The sequence below is a fragment of the Opisthocomus hoazin genome, chromosome 8 (genome assembly GCF_030867145.1).
Source record: "Opisthocomus hoazin isolate bOpiHoa1 chromosome 8, bOpiHoa1.hap1, whole genome shotgun sequence".
In the NCBI taxonomy this organism is placed as follows: domain Eukaryota; kingdom Metazoa; phylum Chordata; class Aves; order Opisthocomiformes; family Opisthocomidae; genus Opisthocomus; species Opisthocomus hoazin.
This window is the reverse complement of record NC_134421.1, coordinates 35,718,689-35,738,098: the sequence shown is the minus strand read 5'-3', so window position 1 is coordinate 35,738,098 and position 19,410 is coordinate 35,718,689. Positions and strand designations below refer to the sequence as shown.

The 19,410-nt window shown below is 44.3% G+C and overlaps 1 protein-coding gene across 3 annotated transcripts in view; it reads left to right on the top strand.

The window, feature by feature from the left end:
• The first annotated feature begins 257 nt into the window (after nucleotides 1-257).
• TBC1D30 (TBC1 domain family member 30) overlaps nucleotides 258-19,410 on the top strand; it is a 59,023-nt gene continuing 39,870 nt past the window's right edge. The window contains exons 1-2 of one of the 3 annotated variants that reach the window (XM_075428627.1): nucleotides 258-340; nucleotides 2,780-2,944. Coding sequence is in view for 1 of the 3 variants with exons in the window: in XM_075428622.1 (XP_075284737.1) it covers nucleotides 484-736; nucleotides 2,780-2,944 (418 nt within the window). In the remaining 2 variants the exon portion in view is untranslated. Of the gene's footprint in view, nucleotides 341-468; nucleotides 737-2,779; nucleotides 2,945-3,720; nucleotides 3,745-19,410 lie in introns of those variants that run through there. The other 2 variants (XM_075428622.1, XM_075428624.1) reach the window with 2 other exon arrangements.

Here is a 19,410-nt window from a genome sequence, read left to right as displayed (position 1 = left end):
CGCCCCCGGCATATGACCTGGGAGAGCGGCGGGGGGTGGGGCGGTGTCACGTGGGGCGGGCAGCCGCCGCGGATATGTGAGGCCCCGCCCCCTCGGCTCCGCCCTCTCCCCGCCCCCTCCGGCGTGGCCCCGCCCACTTCCCACGCCCCGGGGCAGGCGTTGCCGCGGGGGCGGTCCCGCCGGCCGGGGTCTCGCCCGCCCCCCCGCGCCGTGCTGCGGCGAGGGAGCGGGGGCGGGACGGCCGTTGCGGCAGCCGCCCCGCACCGGGCGCTGGCCCAGGGGGCGACGGCCGTGAGGCGGGGCGGGGCGGGACCGGGCTGCGCGCCCCGCCCCTCAGCAGGTACAACGCCCCCCCCCCCCCTCCCGCCGCCGGCATCTACCACGCGTCCCGTCGGCCGGGACTCCCGCCCTCCCCCTCCCGCCGCGTCTCGCTGTGGAACGGGCCGAGCCCGGAACTCGGCGGTGCCGGGTTGGCGGCAGGAGATGGAGGCGGGGGAGCGCGGCCTGGGCGGCAGGGTGGGCAGCAGCGCCGACAGCCTGGCCGAGGAGGAGGAGGATGAGGAAGAGGAGGGGGGGGAGGGCCCTGGCCGCGGCCGGTCCAGCCGCACCTCGTCGCTAGTGAGCGGGCTGCTCACCGAGCTCTACAGCGCCGCCGAGGCGGCCGCCCCGTCGGGCAGCGCCCGCTCCCGCGTCCTCCGGCGGCGGCCGAGCCGGGTCGGGTACCTGCGGCGAAAAGGTACGGCCCGCCCGCTGCCGCCGGTGCCGTTCGCCCCCCGCCCCGCGCCGGGTGCCGGGGGGGCGGCGGCAGGTGGCGGGAGCTGCGCTGCTTCTCCGAGCCCGGTGCTTTTCCTCATTGCTTCCGGCGACGGATCGGGTGGCGGCCGGTTTCCCCCTCCCTGCCTTTGAGCCCCTCTTTTTCCTCGCTACGCGCGCTGTGTCGTAGGAGGCAGCTGGTTTTTTCCAGGCCCTGGTGGCTCTGGTGGGCTTAAACCAAGCCTGGCAGTTGTAAAGATTATTTGCAGGTAAGCACGCGTTCCTGGGGGGGGGGAAAGGTGTAATAAAAAAATATAAACGCATTAGTCAGCCAACCAAAATCCCAACGAAACCAGCAAAGAATTCTTATGAGAGTGAAGGGGCCGGGACGCTGCCTGTCTGTGAAAGGAGAGGCCTGCGGCTGCCGGGCTGGCTCTGCGAGGGGGGCTGCGCAGGGGCCTCTCGTCTCCTGCCTGAGCTTAGATCCTTACTGGTTCTGACGAGGAAAGAAAGCGAGAGGTGGATGAACGTGCCCGCTTCTGGGACCCATGCGAACAGCGTTCTGCGGCCGTGTTTGGCTGCCTGGCGAGGTGACGTGCCGTCGGATGTTATGGGTTCTGCCCTGTGTCCTGTGGCAATCCGGGACCCCGCAAAAAAGTTTCTCGTTCAGGAAGGTATTTTGCAGAATTTTAACTTGTTCACTCTGCTGCAAAGTTAATTGTCTTTACAGGGACAACTGACTGACATGAGCGGGAAAGAATAAAATTCAGCTCACTACTTCTGTGGTGACTGTACGAGTCAGTAGGAATGCAACCTAATTTTTTGGCTCTCAAAATCCATGGATGTGGTTTAAATCACCTTGCCTGGTACAAGCGATTGGGAGTGCCGGCTGAGCAGCAGGTGCTGAAACAGGGTGGAAGCTACAAAATACAGGAGTACAGGACTGTTTTACCAGTGGCTCCCCCCCCTCCCCCGCAGTCGTTCCTTGCTCTATACATTCCCATGATTGATGGTCTTTTCAGCCTAACTTGTCCCTTTATTTGAGCTCTCCAGAACTGTTGAAAAAGCTTTGCCATATGAGTGGAACTGTTTACCATCCCGCTGGTAGTAGCTTTTCCTGGATGCATGAATATTTTTCTCATTGGATCAGGTTACCAAAGTATGGATTTTTTGGATTGATTTTTCTTCCAGTGTCAGGGGGCATGGTTGGATGGGAAGTGATAGGGTTTGAAGACTTCGCCTCAGGGAACAGACAGCTGTTCAGGTGCTGATGGCCAGCTGGACCAGGCTATGACAGGGCTGAAGAGGTGGCCAGCATCTCATGGGCAAGACCCAAGCTTTCACTGAGGGAGTGTGCCCCTGAGAACAGGGCAGAGGACTCAAAATAAATATAATAGACTCAAGACATCTGCCCAACAACTCCCTGAAGCTTACCGCGTAAAGGACAACAGGAGTGTTAGACATAAGCTGAGACATTTTGGTGAGCTGAGGGGAGCTGGTGACACTGTGACTGACCAGTGGAAATAGCTGAGGCCGTGACAAGCCACCTTGTTTGCATCTTAGTGGAAAGAGTTTCCCACTTAGAGCTCATGCTGTGGTTGCGTTTCTAGCTTTGCAGGCAGCTTCTTGAACATGTTCCTTGGTCTGTTACCGTTTGCTTATTCCCCGTGCACATTTTCCACAGACGGCTTCTGGAAGGTGCTGTATTTAAAATACACCCCCGGGTTGCACTACTATAGGTATATTCTGGCTACATCTGTCATGAGGTTTCCAGTTTGTAACAGTGTAGTTATTAAGATTCATACACTGTGCAATAAGTTGTTTAGTTTAAGAGAAAATTAAAGACTTTGGCTCAGATCCTGAAAATGTTTATAACTGGGAATTGTCCCAGTCAATAGAAATTGTAATTTATAAAAAAGTTTGTAAAAGTAAATGTCCATGGGGCAAATAATCTCTTTGCGTGTCAACTACAGTAAGCTGTTTGTGATTATTTTGACCTGAAGTTAGTTTCTGTGCTTATTGGCAGATGTCGATGAATTAACGACTATAAAACGAGAACTGAATTACAGAATTTCTGTTCAATCAGCAAAGCTGCTTCGCCTTCTGAAGCAGAAAGACAGGCTTGTACGTAACGTCCAGAAGCACTGCGACATTGTCACCGCTTGTTTACAGGCGGTTTCCCAGAAACGACGTAAGTATTTTCGGTGTGCGTGTGTGCTAGTGCAAGGAGTTGTTTTCGTTAATGTGGGCAGTATTTCAGTTAAGCCCTCGCACCCGATTTGAAGTCAGGTGGCCAGGCTGCGCTTTTCCTTAGACATGACTGGCTTCCAGTGGTGTCAGTGGCACCTGGGAACAGGCAAAGCCCAGCTTGCCCAGCCGGGTATGCTGCCGTCGCCTCAGCTCTGTGTGTCCGCGCGGCACCCTTGCCGTGGGATGTCTGCCAGGATGTCTGCCAGGCCTCTTCAGCTTTACTTCGCAGAAAGCCCAAGCGAATTCTTCGGCGTTTGTGCTGTGTTTAACTGTGTGCTTTCGTGTGGGGGATGCTGGAAGTGGGAATTCTTCTCGCTGGGAGCTGTAGACAGCATATGCAATTGTCTTCCCAGAGCATTGTTAGTAGTGCGTAACTCCTTTCTGTGGAGTTAAGATGAGGAGTATTAGCAAAACCAAACCCACTTCCCTCAAGCCTCTTGATCAACACCTGTGGTTGTGGGCTTTCAGAGGGAATGCATGAGAAAGAGGAGAAATATTGCACTTTGTTTATTTAGCCCTTTCTTCCAGCACAGTGAAACCTTTTTATTTGACTTGGCAAAGTTGTCTTCTAAAGATAGGCTGAAGTGCTTTTGTTGGTTCTGCTGAAGTGAAACTGCATGTAATGTCGTACATAAAAATGAATAGAAATTATACCTTTAGAAAGGACGTGTGAAAATAACCTAATGTTCCCTGTCTTATTTTTTCATTAACATGCAGCGTGACAGGTACAGAAGTGTTCAGGTACAGTAAAAAAAGCATGGTCTTTTCACAAAAATGCCTGTAGGAGCTTTGAGGTGCATGTAAAAAAAATTATTAAAAGAATCTTACTGTAGTGGCATGTGCTAATGTAGTTTAGTTAAGGGTTTGTCTGTTACTGTGAAACTTGAATTCTGTAAGCATTTAAAAGTGCCTCTTTGTTTTACTTAAACCTAGCGTGAAAGTTATTGGCTGTCATGCACTGTGTAGGTGTATGTCGTCTTCTCACCTACTCTTTTTCTTAACATCAGCTTGATAATTGAGTCCTCGGTGCCATTAACACTTAAGCATATACCGCAGTCTCCTTTTAAATGAGACTACTTGAATTTTGTATGTATTTAAGTATTTAGAGGATTTGACTGTAAATTCTGATGGTCCGAGCATCCCAACCTCATTTGTTATGTTAAAACCTATTGACTGAAAGGAATATGTGTTTTCATCCTATATATGAATGTGTTTTTACAAATTTCAGGTACTATTTCATACTTAAATTAATGGGGCATTATGTTTAAAATGCACTAGTAACATCTGAGATAGCTGAAGTTTTAAAGTAATGCAATTCATTGCCTAATATCCATGCATGTGCATGCAGGTTTTTGAAGGCTGTATGTAGGTTTGTATATTACATCTCTTTAAGTGAGATATTTTTTATTATTAATATAGCTTATTTACCTAGTGCTAATTTTCAGTTTATGTCTCTGAAAATCCCGATGTGTGTATTTCCGGGCACCTAAAACTTAGTCACTGCTTGCTTGAAGATCTAATCCAAAGCCACTTGCGTTTGGTGAATGACTCCTGTTAGCTTCAGTTGCTTTGGAATGGATTGAGACGTGTTTTTATTGCTCAGTATAAATGTACTAGCACTATACAGAGGATGCAGGAATGAGCTTGTGCTGTAGGATGTACAACTTTAAATTTCCTGGTAATTGTGCTTTTCAGGCGATATTTGATCAACAGCAGGCACAACTGGTCTTCTTCCCCCTGGCCTTATATTCTTGCCTTTTGTACTATTTCCTGTGTAACGGCAGTAGTAGGAACCCCTGTGTGGGATATAATGAAACAAACAGGAGAGGGTAAAATAATTTCTTTTTTCTTTTCTGTAACAGTTCCCTGTTTCCAGTGTCTGCAGAGCGTAGTAGAACTGGGTGCACAGGAGAGGGTGGTTGCTTAGGGTAGCTTGAGAAGCGCAGCTGCTGAGTATGTAGTGAAGTCCTAAAGACTCAGCAAAACTATTATGCTAACGGTGCGAAAAATCTATTTTCTCCTCTTTGAACTTTAAAAAAAGAACAGGTAATGTGATGGAATATTTAAAAATGCACACCTCCCCCTCCGCCTCAAAATGTCAAGAGAGTTCTGCTCACTGAAGTCCCCAGAAACTAGATTTTCTGTAGACTACTCTCTCGTTTTTATATATTTAGAACATTATTATTAATAATGTTAATATTTAATGTTAAAATACTATATTATTAACATTAATATTATTAATAATGTTAATTGTTCTGGGTTTTTCTGATGACAATATATACTTGCAATGTAATGTTATGTGCCATAAAGCTTTATAATATGCTTTAATGTACAGCATTAGCATTGTGATATCCTGTAGTACTAAAATCTGTATCAAGTGAGTATGGAAAAGTCATTAAAATATTTTTCCTTTTAAAGTATGTTTTTTAGTGGCAAATTGAAGTTTCTTGGAGTTGTGTTAGCATTAATTCTAACATTTTGAAATATAAGTGATTCTTCAACTGATTTATGTAGAATTTCATGGTATGTTTCTGCTGTTGTCACGCTGGGAACTTTTTTTTAATATGGCCTGACAATTCCACGCCTAGGGGTAACTTCAGTTAGTTAGGAAATTACAGGGCTGATAAATGGGAACCCTTATTTTCTGAAGAAATGTCTGTCATGGTTTGGTCTGCTTCGACAGAGGAAAAATGGGCGCTGTTTAAAAACTTGTACGCTAAAGACTCTGTGTGTTCAGCGCCTACAAGTTTTGCAGACCCCGCAGGGAGCCGATCGGGGCCGGGTTTTTGACCTGCGCTGGCTTGTGGTGTCTGCGCCACGCAGGGCAGAGGAACGGCCTTTGGGCAGCTTCGGAAGCCCGTGCCTGGCTTGGGCTTCGATGCCCTGCGCGGCACCCGCGGCGTTGGGGCTGCTGGGTGGGTAGAGCAAATGTGGAGGAGCCAATGGACGACTTCAGAGCTTACTGTGTGCCTCGTTAGGCAGTTGACCCTTATCCCTGGTGGTGATGTATGTTTTGCATACCCATGGGTATTACCATAGAAAGCAAAATTTACTGCAGAGTCATTCGCGTTTAGGTCAGAAGCGTGACTGGCTACGGCTCCGTTGAGAGAGGATCACGTGTCCTGTTGGATCCGTGATGGAAGCAGTACACTGTGCTGTACTTGTAGTTCGTAAGATATATATATATATGGCTAACTGGTTTCATTTTAATGAGACTTTTTTACCCAAATTTAAATAAAATACTCCGGTGAAGAAAAGCAGTAAGAGACAAGCCAGGGTGGTGGCCTGATGGCAGACATGGCTTCTAGGCACACTTTTCTCTCACTCTTGTGATTTTGACTTATTTGGAGTAACAAGATAGAAGTTTGTTCTGTAGCACTGTGAACTATTTCAAGTCCATCTTAGAAAGCAGAGTGCTTTACGTGCTGAATTATGTAATTCGAGAAAAGCAGAATTCAGTAAACAATAATTTAAATTTGTGCAGCTATCATCTAAAGAATATGCAAAAGACATCTCATTCTTTTCTCTCTTCCTGTATTTTATATAGTGACAGCTTGCTTACATTACTAAATGTATTTTGACAGATCAAATTGCAAACCAGAAGTTCCTTGAATCACAAATTTTGATTGCCTGTCATTTTAATTTAAAAAATAGCCTGTATTATAAATAAGTTATTTGTAAGTAAAACCATCCAGCTCAATTTTAACTTGGTCTGGCTGGTAGAAAGCAGGAATGCTTAAATCTGATTTGGTATAAAATAAGCTGAAGTTATATTAACACAAAGTTCATTAATATTCTCTTGTATTTTTAATGGAGAAATTATTTTAGTAGAAAATTTCACCAAGAGATCATTAATTTGGTGCCATGTACCTATAATAACTTTAAATGGGTCTTGTGCTGTGTTCAGAAAGACCCTTAGTATTCTCTGTTGTAATACTTGTTTAGAAACTAAAGAGAAGTAGTAACCTCAGCTATTTCAGCATTGACCTCTGTATAGGATTCTCTAGGATACCAATAAACACCAGCTTTCTAGTTTTTCTTGTTCTCCTCCTGGTTTGGTTTAATGCAGGGCCAGTAGAGGGAGGCAGAATATTTAATTTTGTGCAGAGAAAGAGGTGTATCTCTGGTTTTCTTAGGTCGGGTGGCTTTCGTGTCCTTTCCTGAAGCATGAGGGGAAGTGCTTTACAAATGTAGTCAGGCAACAACTGGATGAAAAGATTGAAAGTCAGGCTGTCAAATGTTGTTCGCAGAGAAAGTATTAGGTTCCATATGTGAAGTGATTGAAAAATGGTGATGAATGGCTTCTTAATTATAACGGAGATCATTAATTCCCGCATGGCTGTGGAGGTTATTCAAAAGCTCCTGACTTCGTGAGCTGAATGTGTTGGAATCTAACCACAGAAATTCAGAGGTTTATGTATATACCTATTAGAAATACTTGAGATCTCTTTAAGTGCACTTTAACTGGAGAGAAAGCCAGGACAAACTGGCATCATCTGGGCACAGAGAGGTACCCAGGGGATGGGCAGAGTCCCCTGCTAGAAGGCTGGGCTGTGAAGTCCTTGTGTGCCTCCTCAGCTTCTGAGAAGGTGTTACAGTCTCTCCAGCATCAACTCTCCTCACAGGGTCTGGAGGTCACTCAGGAGAAATTGGGAAAGCCCTGTCTGATATTTTAGCTGTACGAGTTGGTTAGGAGAGGGCTGGGCAAGACTCCCTTTGTTAGGTGTCTCTGGAAAAGTGCAACTTAAGTATGCAAAAGTAGTCCTCTATCTAGATTAAACTGTTTTCTCTCTCCTTGCTCCCTCCTTCCAAAGTATGTCTCTCTAGCTTCAATCCTGCGTCATCTGTGTGTCCTGTTCCATCTCCAATTTTTTTGTTCCCTTCCTGATTATTTATTAGGTTTTTCTCACTTGGTCGCACTCTTTAAATATTGCACTTCTCAGACCCATTCCATTTTTTCCTGCTGCTTGTGTGTTGTCTACCCTGCAGTGTCTACCACAGGCTCTCAGTCAGAATACTCCCAGTTTCTGAGTTTTCCTCACATTATTTCTTGGTCTCTTTCATATGTTCCTCCTCATCTTTTTCCTGCGTGCACTAATTATCTGGTCACCTGTTTTCTCCATCCCTGCTCTTCTCTCAACAATTGTTATAATACCAAGGCATACATTCACAAATCTTAGTTCATAGGATGAATATTTGATTAGAGGTGTGAAGACCAGCTTTAATACAATGTACTGTGAACTGTTACCATAGCTAACATTGATTTGTTTGTCACTCTGAATCAGATGTCTTTCTTAGCCTGAGGTGAACACTTGTGTGCATGTGTAATAATTAATACAGGTCAGTCAAATTGTGCATGTGACTTGCCCGTCCTTTCAGTTCCCAGCAGTTTGATTTACTCTTGCAGTTGTGTAAATCCGATTTAACCTGAAACACCTCAATTGCTCTGGTTGAATTTCTTTTCTTTCTTTATGAAGAGCTGAGCTACTCGGTGAGTGCTGCTACTGTGGGGCAGTTTTGCTCTAACTCCACACTCCCCCACACTGAATCTCCATTGCTACAAATTAGGGGCCAAATTGTAAGCTTGTATTTGCTTTTCATGTTCCTCACTTTAACGTCTGAAATATGTATTAAAGAAGAGGATGTTCTGTACTAAAAATTAAAAATATTTATATCTGTGCAATTTCCAGTGTTGCATTTGCAATTACAAAGGAGACTATCGTGTGTTTGCTGTGTTCATCTCCAACTTTAATTTAGATTTCCAAGTGTATCTGAGACAGGTCATTCATTTGGAAAACCATGTCTCATTTTGAAGGTGTTGGTCTAGTACATTTTAAATTTAACTCCATAGCTCTGGTGTTTGAAGCCAGGTGGATCTGCTTGAGTAACTTTTTATAGCAATAACTAATCCATGTATCAAAAGTACATTCCTCCTTTGATGTGGGTAAAATAGGAGGTTTTCTTCTTATGGAGTCTGATTTCATGGGAGTCATCCTCAAATGACTCAATTGGCTGCATGTTTCAGTTCAGTAGCTTTCCTATTACCTCATCTGTATTTGTGTGCTTGGTTACATTACCAGTCTCTGCCCTTCGTGGGTGCTAATGAATTGGATCCTTTAAATTGGTGCTGTGGCTTTTTGAAATGCATACTTAAGAAATGTTGGTTGAGGCTACTTCTTATTTTTCCTGATGAATTGTTCTTAATTTAGTTATACCTGATCTTTTGTCCTTTGAAGCCGTTTGGTGGGGAAAGGGAAATGGAACAAAACAGAATCAGGAGCTTGAAAATGTCAGTCATCTTAAGTTGTTTGTTTAAAGTGTTGCCAAAGGTAGGCTGAATTTTCTTTACAGTCAGTTGCCTATTTGTAGCAATACATGTGTAAATAAATAGAATATTGCTACTGATTTTTAATTATTGCTAGTTTCATCAAACTGTTAGTTATGCTGCATAGAGCATAGCTCTTTCTCTCATGCAGCTTTCTCTGTTACTTATGACTCACGGTGTGGAGGTGGGCTGAGAACTGGTTAGCAAGGATTTTGTAATCCATTCTGTGTCCTGTGCTGGTTTGCAAAGGGTGAAGTAATGGGCCAGTTAGTTAGAAAAGGAGAGGACGTATTCTTAGGGATTCCGGAGCTTGGCTCAGTGGGGATGGTAGCTGTGCGCTTGGTCGCTGAGCTTCATTGGGCCACTGGGCAGCAGCTCTTTTCCTCTGGATGGTGAAGTTCACCTGTCAGTCCCTTGGGTATGCGCTGTGCACGAGGAAGAATGGCTGTAGATGTACACATGATCTTAACTGACGTGTTCGTTGTTATCCAGCATGATTAATAAAATTGTGTGATGCTTAAAAATATTACTGGAGAACCCTTCGAAAAACCCACCTGTAGTGGTGAATACTGAATCAAATGCCATTTGCTAATCGTATTTCATTCAGCTTCAGCCAGCCAAGATTCTGGGAAATCTGAAAGCTTATTCCATAGCAATGGGAGCCTGGACTGAGAAGGATTACTTGCATTTTTACGCTAGGCTTGGAGGAGAAGGACTGCAAACAGCATTGTTCATTGCTGTGCATCAGGTCATTGATAAATGTTTCAGTGAGTAGGTGTGTGTCATGTTTAGTATTTGCTAATGTAAATTAGGTTGTGTATTCTGGATATTTGTTGGCGAGTCTGGGAGAAAGAAGAGAACAGTGAGTGTTATCAGGAATAATACTAGCAGTGTGGAGCACTGAACAAGGTGGGGATGCTTTGCAAGGGCAATGATTTTTGTTTTTAAATGCCATTGGGAGTTTGCGATCATAGTATTTTATGCAGTTTTTGAAGTTACTGACATGAAAAGTGTCATCTCTGTGTTAAAGGCTGACAACTAATCACTAACTGGATAGTCCTGGGGAGTTTCCAGGTAGTGAATTCCATGGTTACTTTCTTTTGATGAGAATATGGTCTTTGAGTGGCGCAGCTGGGATGCTAAGTCTTAGAGAAGCAGTGTGAGGAGAAGCAGTTTAACAAAGCAGCAAGTCAGTAAAATTCTGGTGCAGCACTGTGCTGCCCCGTTGCATCTCATGGGATATTCTTCTAGAGAACTATCAGCTAAGTTCCCAGACTTAAAGTGTAATTGTGCTGGTAGTGGGGTGTGCACACCGAGTATGGACCTCGTAGGTAATGGATTTTGACGTCTTTGATCGCTTGATGAGCAGTAGCATTGGTAAGCCCTATGGGGAGAGACCACTCCATTATCTCCAGCCAGCTCTTCGGGATGATCTGTGCTAGCCCCAGAAAGCTGACTGGAGTGTGAGTCCAGAGAAGCCCTTGGCTGGCTAATTCAAAATACTTCAGCTGACTGCCATCTTCTCTTGCTGATAGTCTCCACTGTAAAACCAAAGCTGTAATATCAATTCCAAATTAGTGAACTGTCCAGTCAGTCCCTTACAAACTTGGCAAGTTGTGAGATTGTGCTGATTTGGTGCCCCTCAGAGGCCACTTTGGGGCTAATTTCAGTTTCTGAACTCCCAAGATGAGGTAAAATTTATTTCCTTTTCTGGTGTTAAAAAGGAGATGATAATTTTATTTTTTTCCTAGAAAGAAAGAGGCTGGATTTGCTGTCTGATTTGGTCATATCTTGACTGAAAAGTTCTTGTGGTCTGTGCCGCTGCAGAATATCAAATTCAAAAGATGTCAAGAAGTAGTGCTTAGAGCGGTACAGAACCTGTAATCCTCACTTTGAGGGAAATTCTGCTTTAAGAATACAGCAACAAAAATACCTTGTTTCAGCATGAAATAGAACACCCACTCACAAAAGTCAATTTCTTGTGAAGCAAAACTCTGAAAGCTCGCATTTTGAACCAAAATGCTTTGTTCAGATTTTGACACTTCACCCTTTTCCATTTCATTTTATGTAACGAGCCATTTTCAAGTAAGGTGTTAAAATGTTTGATCCTAAAAAGAGTAAAAAATGGGCTTTTAGTGTTTAGAAATATGTTTTCATCAAAGACAACTTTCTGCTGTGAAGGACTTTGCTCTCCACAAGCTGGTATTTCATGACAGAGCTTTCCCCTGAAGTGGTTCCAGCTAACTTTGTTACTGGAGATCTTCCTGGGAACGTGCAGCCAGCCATCTCTGCAGCTCACTGCCTGGCTGCTCAGCGCTGGGATTGCCAGGCTGGTTTAGGGAGCTGAGGAGCCAACACGTGTTCCTAAGCCATATGTTTACCTGCTGCCTCTTTAGGGGTTATACGAACCCTTGCTTCTCTGTGTCAGATACTCCCTGCTGTGCTTGTTTGTCCCTCGATCTCGCTGCTGAAGTGTCTTACCTCCATCAAAAATACCTCCCTGCCCCATCCAAACAAATGCCATTTCAGAATCACAGAGTGGTAGGCGTTGGAAGGGATCTCTATGGGTCATCTAGTCCAACCCCCCTGCCAAAGCAGGGTCACCTGCAGCAGGCTGCACAGGACCTTGTCCAGGCAGGTCTTGAATATCTCCAGAGAAGGAGACTCCACAACCTCCCTGGGCAGCCCGTTCCAGTGCTCCGTCACCCTCAGAGGGAAGAAGTTCTTCCTCATGTTCAGACGGAACTTCCTGTGCTTCAGTTTGCACCCATTGCCCCTTGTCCTGTCACTGGGCACCACTGAAAAGAGTTTGGCCCCATCCTCTTGACACCCACCCTTAGGATATTTATAGGCATTTATAAGGTCCCTTCTCAGCCTTCTCTTCTTCAGGCTGAACAAGCCCAGCTCCCTCAGCCTTTCCTCATAGGAGAGATGCTCCAGTCCCCTCATCATCTTTGTAGCCCTTCGCTGGACTCTCTCCAGTAGCTCCTCATCTTTCTTGAACTGGGGAGCCCAGAACTGGACACAGGACTACAGATGGGTCCTCACTAGGGCAGTGTAGAGGGGAAGGAGAACCTCCCTCGACCTGCTGGCTACACTCCTCCTAATGCATCCCAGGACCCCGTTAGCTCTCTTGGCAGCCAGGGCACACTGCTGGCTCATGGTCAACCTGTCGTCCACCAGCGCTCCCAAGTCTCTCTCCGCAGAGCTGTTTCCCAGCAGGTCAGCCCCAGCCTGTACTGGTGCATGGGGCTGTTCCTCCCCATATGCAGGACCCTGCACTTGCCCTTGTTGAACTTAATCATGCTCTCATGTTCCATCATTGACTAAAATCTGCACAGTTATAAAAAATGGCTTTTATTGTGGGCTCATTCAGCTGCATTCTTCAGGATTTAACTGAGCAAACTGTCTCGGTGGCTGCTTCGACTGGTGGCAGGATCCAGAGGTAGGACTGCTCTTGCTGTATACCCTGGGAGTCTGTTCAGGGTCTGGGTGCTCCACGCTTTCAAGCAACACTGGGCAGTGCTCAGTATTGGCGAGGGGTATAAGAATCTTCCCGACTGCCACATTTTTCTTTTAAGTATCATTCCACTGCTACTTTTAATAGGAAATTGGTTGCGTTCAGAGTTGGGATCACTGCTGCTGGCACATTCCTGCCTAGACTGTGGAGCCTGCTGACTAGGAGATCATTACCTGCTTGAGGGAGGTGCTCCCTCCTGGCTCGATGCTGCTGCTCCTTTCCAGTTCAGTGAGCTGCTGTCTCTGGAGGGGTGGGATTTTCCCAGGAAAAGGAGGTGCCAGCGTTCAGAGCCGGGTGAGAGCTGAGCGCAATGAGCAGCTGCCATCAGGCACTTGCCCCTGAGAGGAGAGAGCCTCATGCCCTGCAGCTGAGCGTGTTCTCTTCTGCCTGTTGAGCCCCAGGTGTGCCTCAGGCAGAAGCGAGGGGCTGCTGGCTACCGCAGCTTGCTGTCTGGGAGATACCAGGCCTTCACCCACAGGGTGTGGTGAGACCTGGGAGACCCTGGTCCACCTGCCACAGTGTCCCACTTCTACAAACTGTGGACCTTGTGAAGTTCAGAGCCCTGCATCTGCATCCTTCCTTCTCACCCCACTGTGAATACTTGTCCTGGGAAAGGGTAGACATCTGGGGTGAGGGCAAAGCAGGGCTAAATGGCCCTGTCTAAAGTGTGTCACACAGGCATGTTCTGTAGCTGGCCTCTGCTGCTGAGGTGGAAGGAGCACCCTGTAATGGTCACCTGAGGTGGCGAGACCATCTGCCACTGCTTATCTAACTACAGCTAGTTTCCTTGCTTACCCCACCTCCCTCCCAAATAAATAGTTCTACAATATTTTTTATTATGTAGAAACTTGATGGGATAGTAACAACTGCATGTGGTTACAGTATAAAATAATATTCCTGCAGAATAAATACTTCAGTGCTTATTGTGGATCTGAACAGTAAATTCAGTAAATCCTCCTGTAAGCAATAATCTGGCTGCTGAATCTAGGACTAGTTTGCAATAGAAAATGCAAGTTGTTCAGTATATGGCTGTATAGATCACAGAATCGCTACCACGTTCTTGTTCTGCAGTGTTTGGTATGGCTTGTAAATATTCTTTGTCGGTGTTCTAGCAGCTAAATGGTTGAGGTAGTGCTACACCTGAGACTGTGTTTCTTTTGGGTATGTATACAGCTCAGAGGTTGACTGCTTGCCGCTTTTTCCATATTCTTACATGTAACTGATCCTGTTGCTGTTGCAAAGTGGTAGCTGACTTCACAGGATTAGTTTTGCGATGCACAGAGTCTTGAGTGCGCTGAATTACACTTTTCACAACAGCTGTGCCGTGAAAAGTTGATGTATTGGGTAGGACTTGTTACATAAAATACTTCCTGAGTATTAGAAGTAGAGATTAATGTGATAGATTATTGCATGTGGTTTTTTTGGGTTGCTTACCAAATAATACTTGTACTCATATACTAATTTGCCTGAGCAAAAATGTCAAACCAATGACATCTTATTTCTCTAATACTGCAGTAATTCTGGAAGGTCAGTTTTGATCAGCTCGAACTGAGGACTCCTGCAGTCACCCAGAGGAAGGATGCTGCCATATTGCTGACAACAACAGTCAGAACAGCCTGTTCTCCGTCTACAGTCCCTGTCAGTCAGTCGTGACACTGCTGTTCCCTCTGCTCATTTGCAGCCATTCACATGGATACCTGATCAGCAGTAAAGTTTGATTAGTATATTAGCCCCCTAAAAAACTGGACAAGCAAGGCTTCTTATGTAGTTACCCTGGGATTACTGTGGTTAAATGAGCCGAGGCGCTGATTTCTGCGTATGTTCAGGAAGAGCACGCAATGGAGCTCGCCCTGTCCCAGCCCAGCATGGCCCAACCGAGCCAAGGGCTCAGCCCGCAGGTCTGTGGGACACAGTCAAAGGCGGGATCAGAGCAGTCGTGCACTTTGCTGTGAGGTGTTGTCAGCATCCAGGGTGTAACCTGAGAGTTCATTGTGTTAACTGGGAATTTGCGAGGCAGCTGGCTGTGCAGCTGGTGCTGCCGGAGGCCACGTGTGAAGAAGCGATGTGCAAGGAGCACACGTGAGTGCATTTGTATTTCATGAATCCTTTAGGCACTTTTGAACGGATGACAGAGCCCGCTCTGATTCCTGCAGGTAGTGAAAAGCCGTGGCGTTTATGGCAAACGTTGGACTATCAGGATGTAAGGGTTTATTTGTGTGTATAAGCTCACAGCAGGGGTGGCTGTGTGAGCTGCAGAACCGTAATACCATGCCATTACAATCTTCAATCTTTCTCTGATGAGCTTTTGGATGTGGAAGAGAGAGAAAAAGTTGTGCAATTAGATTGTATGCGTAGTCTTTCACACATGTCTAGCTTAGTGCTGCCTCCTCTTTTATTCTTCTGGGGATTACACTTCAGTACAAGTAACTGTGCTGTTCTTTTTCCTAATGAAATGCCTTTTTTTTTTTTTTGCCCCACCCCGTTGTGAACTTGTAGGAGGTTAATGGGGCTTCACTGACAATGCCCAACAGGGTACATGGCCTTTAAGTAACACAGATGCATTTTATCTCTGAATATGGCACATGCTAAACATTCTTTGGTTGAGTTAGTCTTTGAAGAAAAGATGTCCTGGATACTGAAGATCAAATGGGAGATAACAGCTGCTTGAGATAATTAGTGCTAGGAATAGGCTGATTTATGGAGCATCAGGCAGTGCTAGCAGCTATGTTTCTGCAGCTTTGTGAGATAAACTTGACATGTAAAAACGAGATGCTAGAAAAGTGGGCTGTGAACTTCGTCTGTTTGGATCAATAGTCCTGCTTATAATTCTATGATGGAGCAGCTCTGGAGGAGCAGGTAAATGAGAACCTCAGATTTTAAAACGCTTTTCTTGAAGCTGCAGTAATCTGAATTTGACTTACTGAGCAGTAAATGAGTGCTCCTCACATACCCTTGAAATTTGCCAAGGAAGTCAAGTCCATGTTCCATCTCCACGTTACATGACATTACTAGAACACTTTCTAAAAAAAAAAAAAGTGACACAAACCTATCATTTATTTTTTTTTTCTTAGTAAAAATTGGAAACCTCTTGCTATGTTTTTCCAGCAGTGAAACAGTTTCTAAATTTAGTTACCTATAATTATAGTTACCTCCCTAAAATCACAACAGTCTGCTACTGATCAATATGTTTTCCCTGCTATCCATACAATACATATGGCCAAAATCCGGAGCATGAACAGTTTTTGGTTCTTGGGTTGGATTAGGCAAAAATGATAGCTAACAGTTTAATGTGGGGTCTGGTTTTGGGTTTTTTTTTTAATATGTTGCTGCTAATTTCTTATCCAATGGTCACTGGCAGCAATAGCTGTTGGGCCTTAGATACTGAAGGAAAAATGATTATCTGCTGAGACTAAAGGAGGTCAGAATGGTGAGGTAATCAATGTACGTAGCTGATCCTTTTTTAAAAATAATGGTAGTCTGAGGAATTAGATATTACTAATATTTGTAGTAATGCCTCTGCTCAGTGAAGTCAAGAACCTAATGAGCTCATCACTGGACAAACACATGGCACAAGGGTCTCTGAAAAACAAACTTAATGAGACAAGACTACTTGAAGGCTGGTAGAAGCAACACATCTTCAGAGGAGTGAAGCGAGTTGTCCTAAGACAATCAGAGTTTTACCAAAACTCATGCTTGCGTGGTGTTGTACATGTTCAAAATCAGTTTTGATAGTTCAAGGCTTCAGTACTACATAAGCCTTTGATTAATGCTAAACACATTCAGTTCAATAAACTTGCCCTGTGAACTGAAATTTTGTCCTTTAACTGTTGAGTAAAAAAGCTGGGAATAGTACTGTTGTCGTGACTGGTAACTATTTTCTCCTCTTCATCTTACTTACGAACTTCAGCAAAAAAAACTGTCTCTGTGTCAAACTGGCTTAACTGACTAATGTACATACTTTTTTTTTTTTTCCAGGAAGGGGAGGTGGTAGTTTGAGGTTCATTTGCTTTGTTAGCCGCTTCCTTTTCCAACACTTGCGGAATGTGCTCTGTGAAGCTATGGCCCACATGGGAGATGAAGGGAATTACATGTTCTGGAGGACTTGGGGTTGCAATAGCTTCATGTACACGCAAAACTTCAAGGGAAATTTTCCATTTCTTTGCAGAACTAATGGCATCTGCAAATGGGAACCAATGTATATATGATCAAAGAACATGAGCTCTATGGGGCTTATATGAGCTTGTCTTGGGGTGAACCCCAGTCCCCTCCCCAACCCCAGAAAAGGTTTTGTTTCTGTTCCTGTCCACAGAGGCCGTGTGTACTGGGAGAGGGAAGAGGCCTGCTGGAAGCAGGGCTCTCTTATCCTTGGGCAGTGCAGGAACAACCTTCTTTTTGCTGCGTCTCTAACGAAAGCCTTGCACAGCCCGAGCCTAGTCTTTGATGGACATCCTTAGCGTTACTGCAAATAAGTACTAAGCAACATAAAAACTTCTGTATGTAAACATGGTCCCGTTCCCATAGTGCTTCGTGGCCCAAAGCAAAGGCATTTTGTGGTCAGTAATTTTTCTAACTTTGGCAATTGCATATTAATATGAGATCTTTGAAAGCATTCTGTCTGTGGATAGATCTTGTCTTGGGGACATAGGGTGGTTTTACTTTTGTTAATTATGTTGAGGGGGATTATAATCTCGCTGTTTCCGAAATAGCAGTTCGGACCAGTGAAGCTGGTGATCCACACTGTAAAATTCATTTTCTATGCTAGATGCTGAGCAAATAAGCAGATTCTAATAAAGCAAGAGCAGCTCAGTTTTCGAGCTGGGAGCCTGCAATCCACTATGACCTCCATTCTTCTGCAAATATTATCTTAAGCGCGCCTACAAATCATATCCATCAGAATCCTTTTTTCATATATTGGATTAGTTTTTCTGCTGACTTGGTGATTTGTTTTTGAAAATGACCATGTAGAATTTAAGCAGGATTCTGGGGTGTGAATACTGGCCAAGATATGCATTTACTTCGTATAGTTTAGCAAGGTTAGGGACATTTCTTAATTTTTATAATTACACATTTCAGCAATATTTTTATGTAGGTCTCTTCAACAATTTTTCTAATTAATATATTCCTTACCAAAATAATATTTTAAATTGTGTGCTTCAGTAGAGACAGTTAATTTCTCTAACGAAAAAAAGGGCATTGGCTCTCTGAGACCTCACTTCAATTCGTTACTTTGTATTTCATTTGAAAGGTTCTCTCTATATATTTTATCAAGTGTGCAAGCATTGCTATGACTTTTATTCCAGCTGTTAACTCTATGCTACTCGTTACTACAGCAGTTAAAATATATTGTTACTTTAACAGTCCTTGCGTGACATGTCTTTTACCTTGCTCGTGAGATGCAACTATCTGTTTAATGTAATTGCGTGTGATCTGCTTTACTGTTATAGTCGGCACGTGAAGACAATAAGTAAAATAAATTGACTCCCCCACCTCCCCATTTCTTTTATTTTCTTCATCAGGGCAACAGAGATCACTGTGCTCCTCAAATGGCAATTATAACTTTAGAGTTTATTTGTACAGGTGAGCCAAATCAGGAAAAAAAAAAGAAGAAACCTGGATACTGTTGTTGAATTCTTCCCACCTCCAATTTCACAACATAAGAAGATCCATCCGCTTACCTATCATTTTTCTCTGATTAAGTCAGTCAGTCAAGCGAAAGCTTCTGCAAACTTCTTTTTTTTGGTGTGTACTTTTGTCATTTTGGAAAACAACATACATATGTACAAAGAATTAAATGTAGCAGTGGACTTCAGCTTGTGATTAACACACCTACGTTTTAGTGTTTGTACATCGATGTTCACATGAGTGCTAGCTGCCTATGCTTCCCTTCCAGTTATTGTAGATCTAGTCAGTGTCTTGCTCTCATTCCTTTAACAGCCAAAGCTCTTCACAACCTACTCTTCTCTGTTGTCACATCATTGTCGTTTCTTACTCAGTATTCAAGGTTAGCTCATGCCTCCCACCTCCATCCCACACTTATTTTAAAACAACCATCTTCTCAGTTTCCCCCCATGTTGATATTTCTTTGTAGATGTTTGGCCATGTTGAACTTGAGCTGATGATTAAAATCTTATCCCTCAGCCCTCTTACTGACCTTATGCTTTCAAGTGTGTCCCTTGCTACTTGTCTTTGCCATGAAGCCTACAGAAACATAATATTAAGACTACTGTCCACCATGCTTTGCAATATCATCTCACTGTCTCCCTGTGCTCCTCCGAATGCTAGTGTGTTTTCTTTTATCTTCTTTCTTTTAAAGCAGGTGGTCTGTTTCTTTGCTGTGCTTGTGCAACACCTACTGCAATAATGCTGCAGCCCAGAATTAAGATTTATGGACACTGCAGTGGATACAGATAGCTTTAATAGAATATCAGGCTGACTGAGTTGTGCAAGTTTGTTGTCCTCTATTACTGCCATAATAAGGGGGACTAACTTCTGTCTAGTGATCAAGCAATACTATATTTAACTCCTTTTTTCTTTCCAGCATGGATGGTTCTGGGTTAAATCT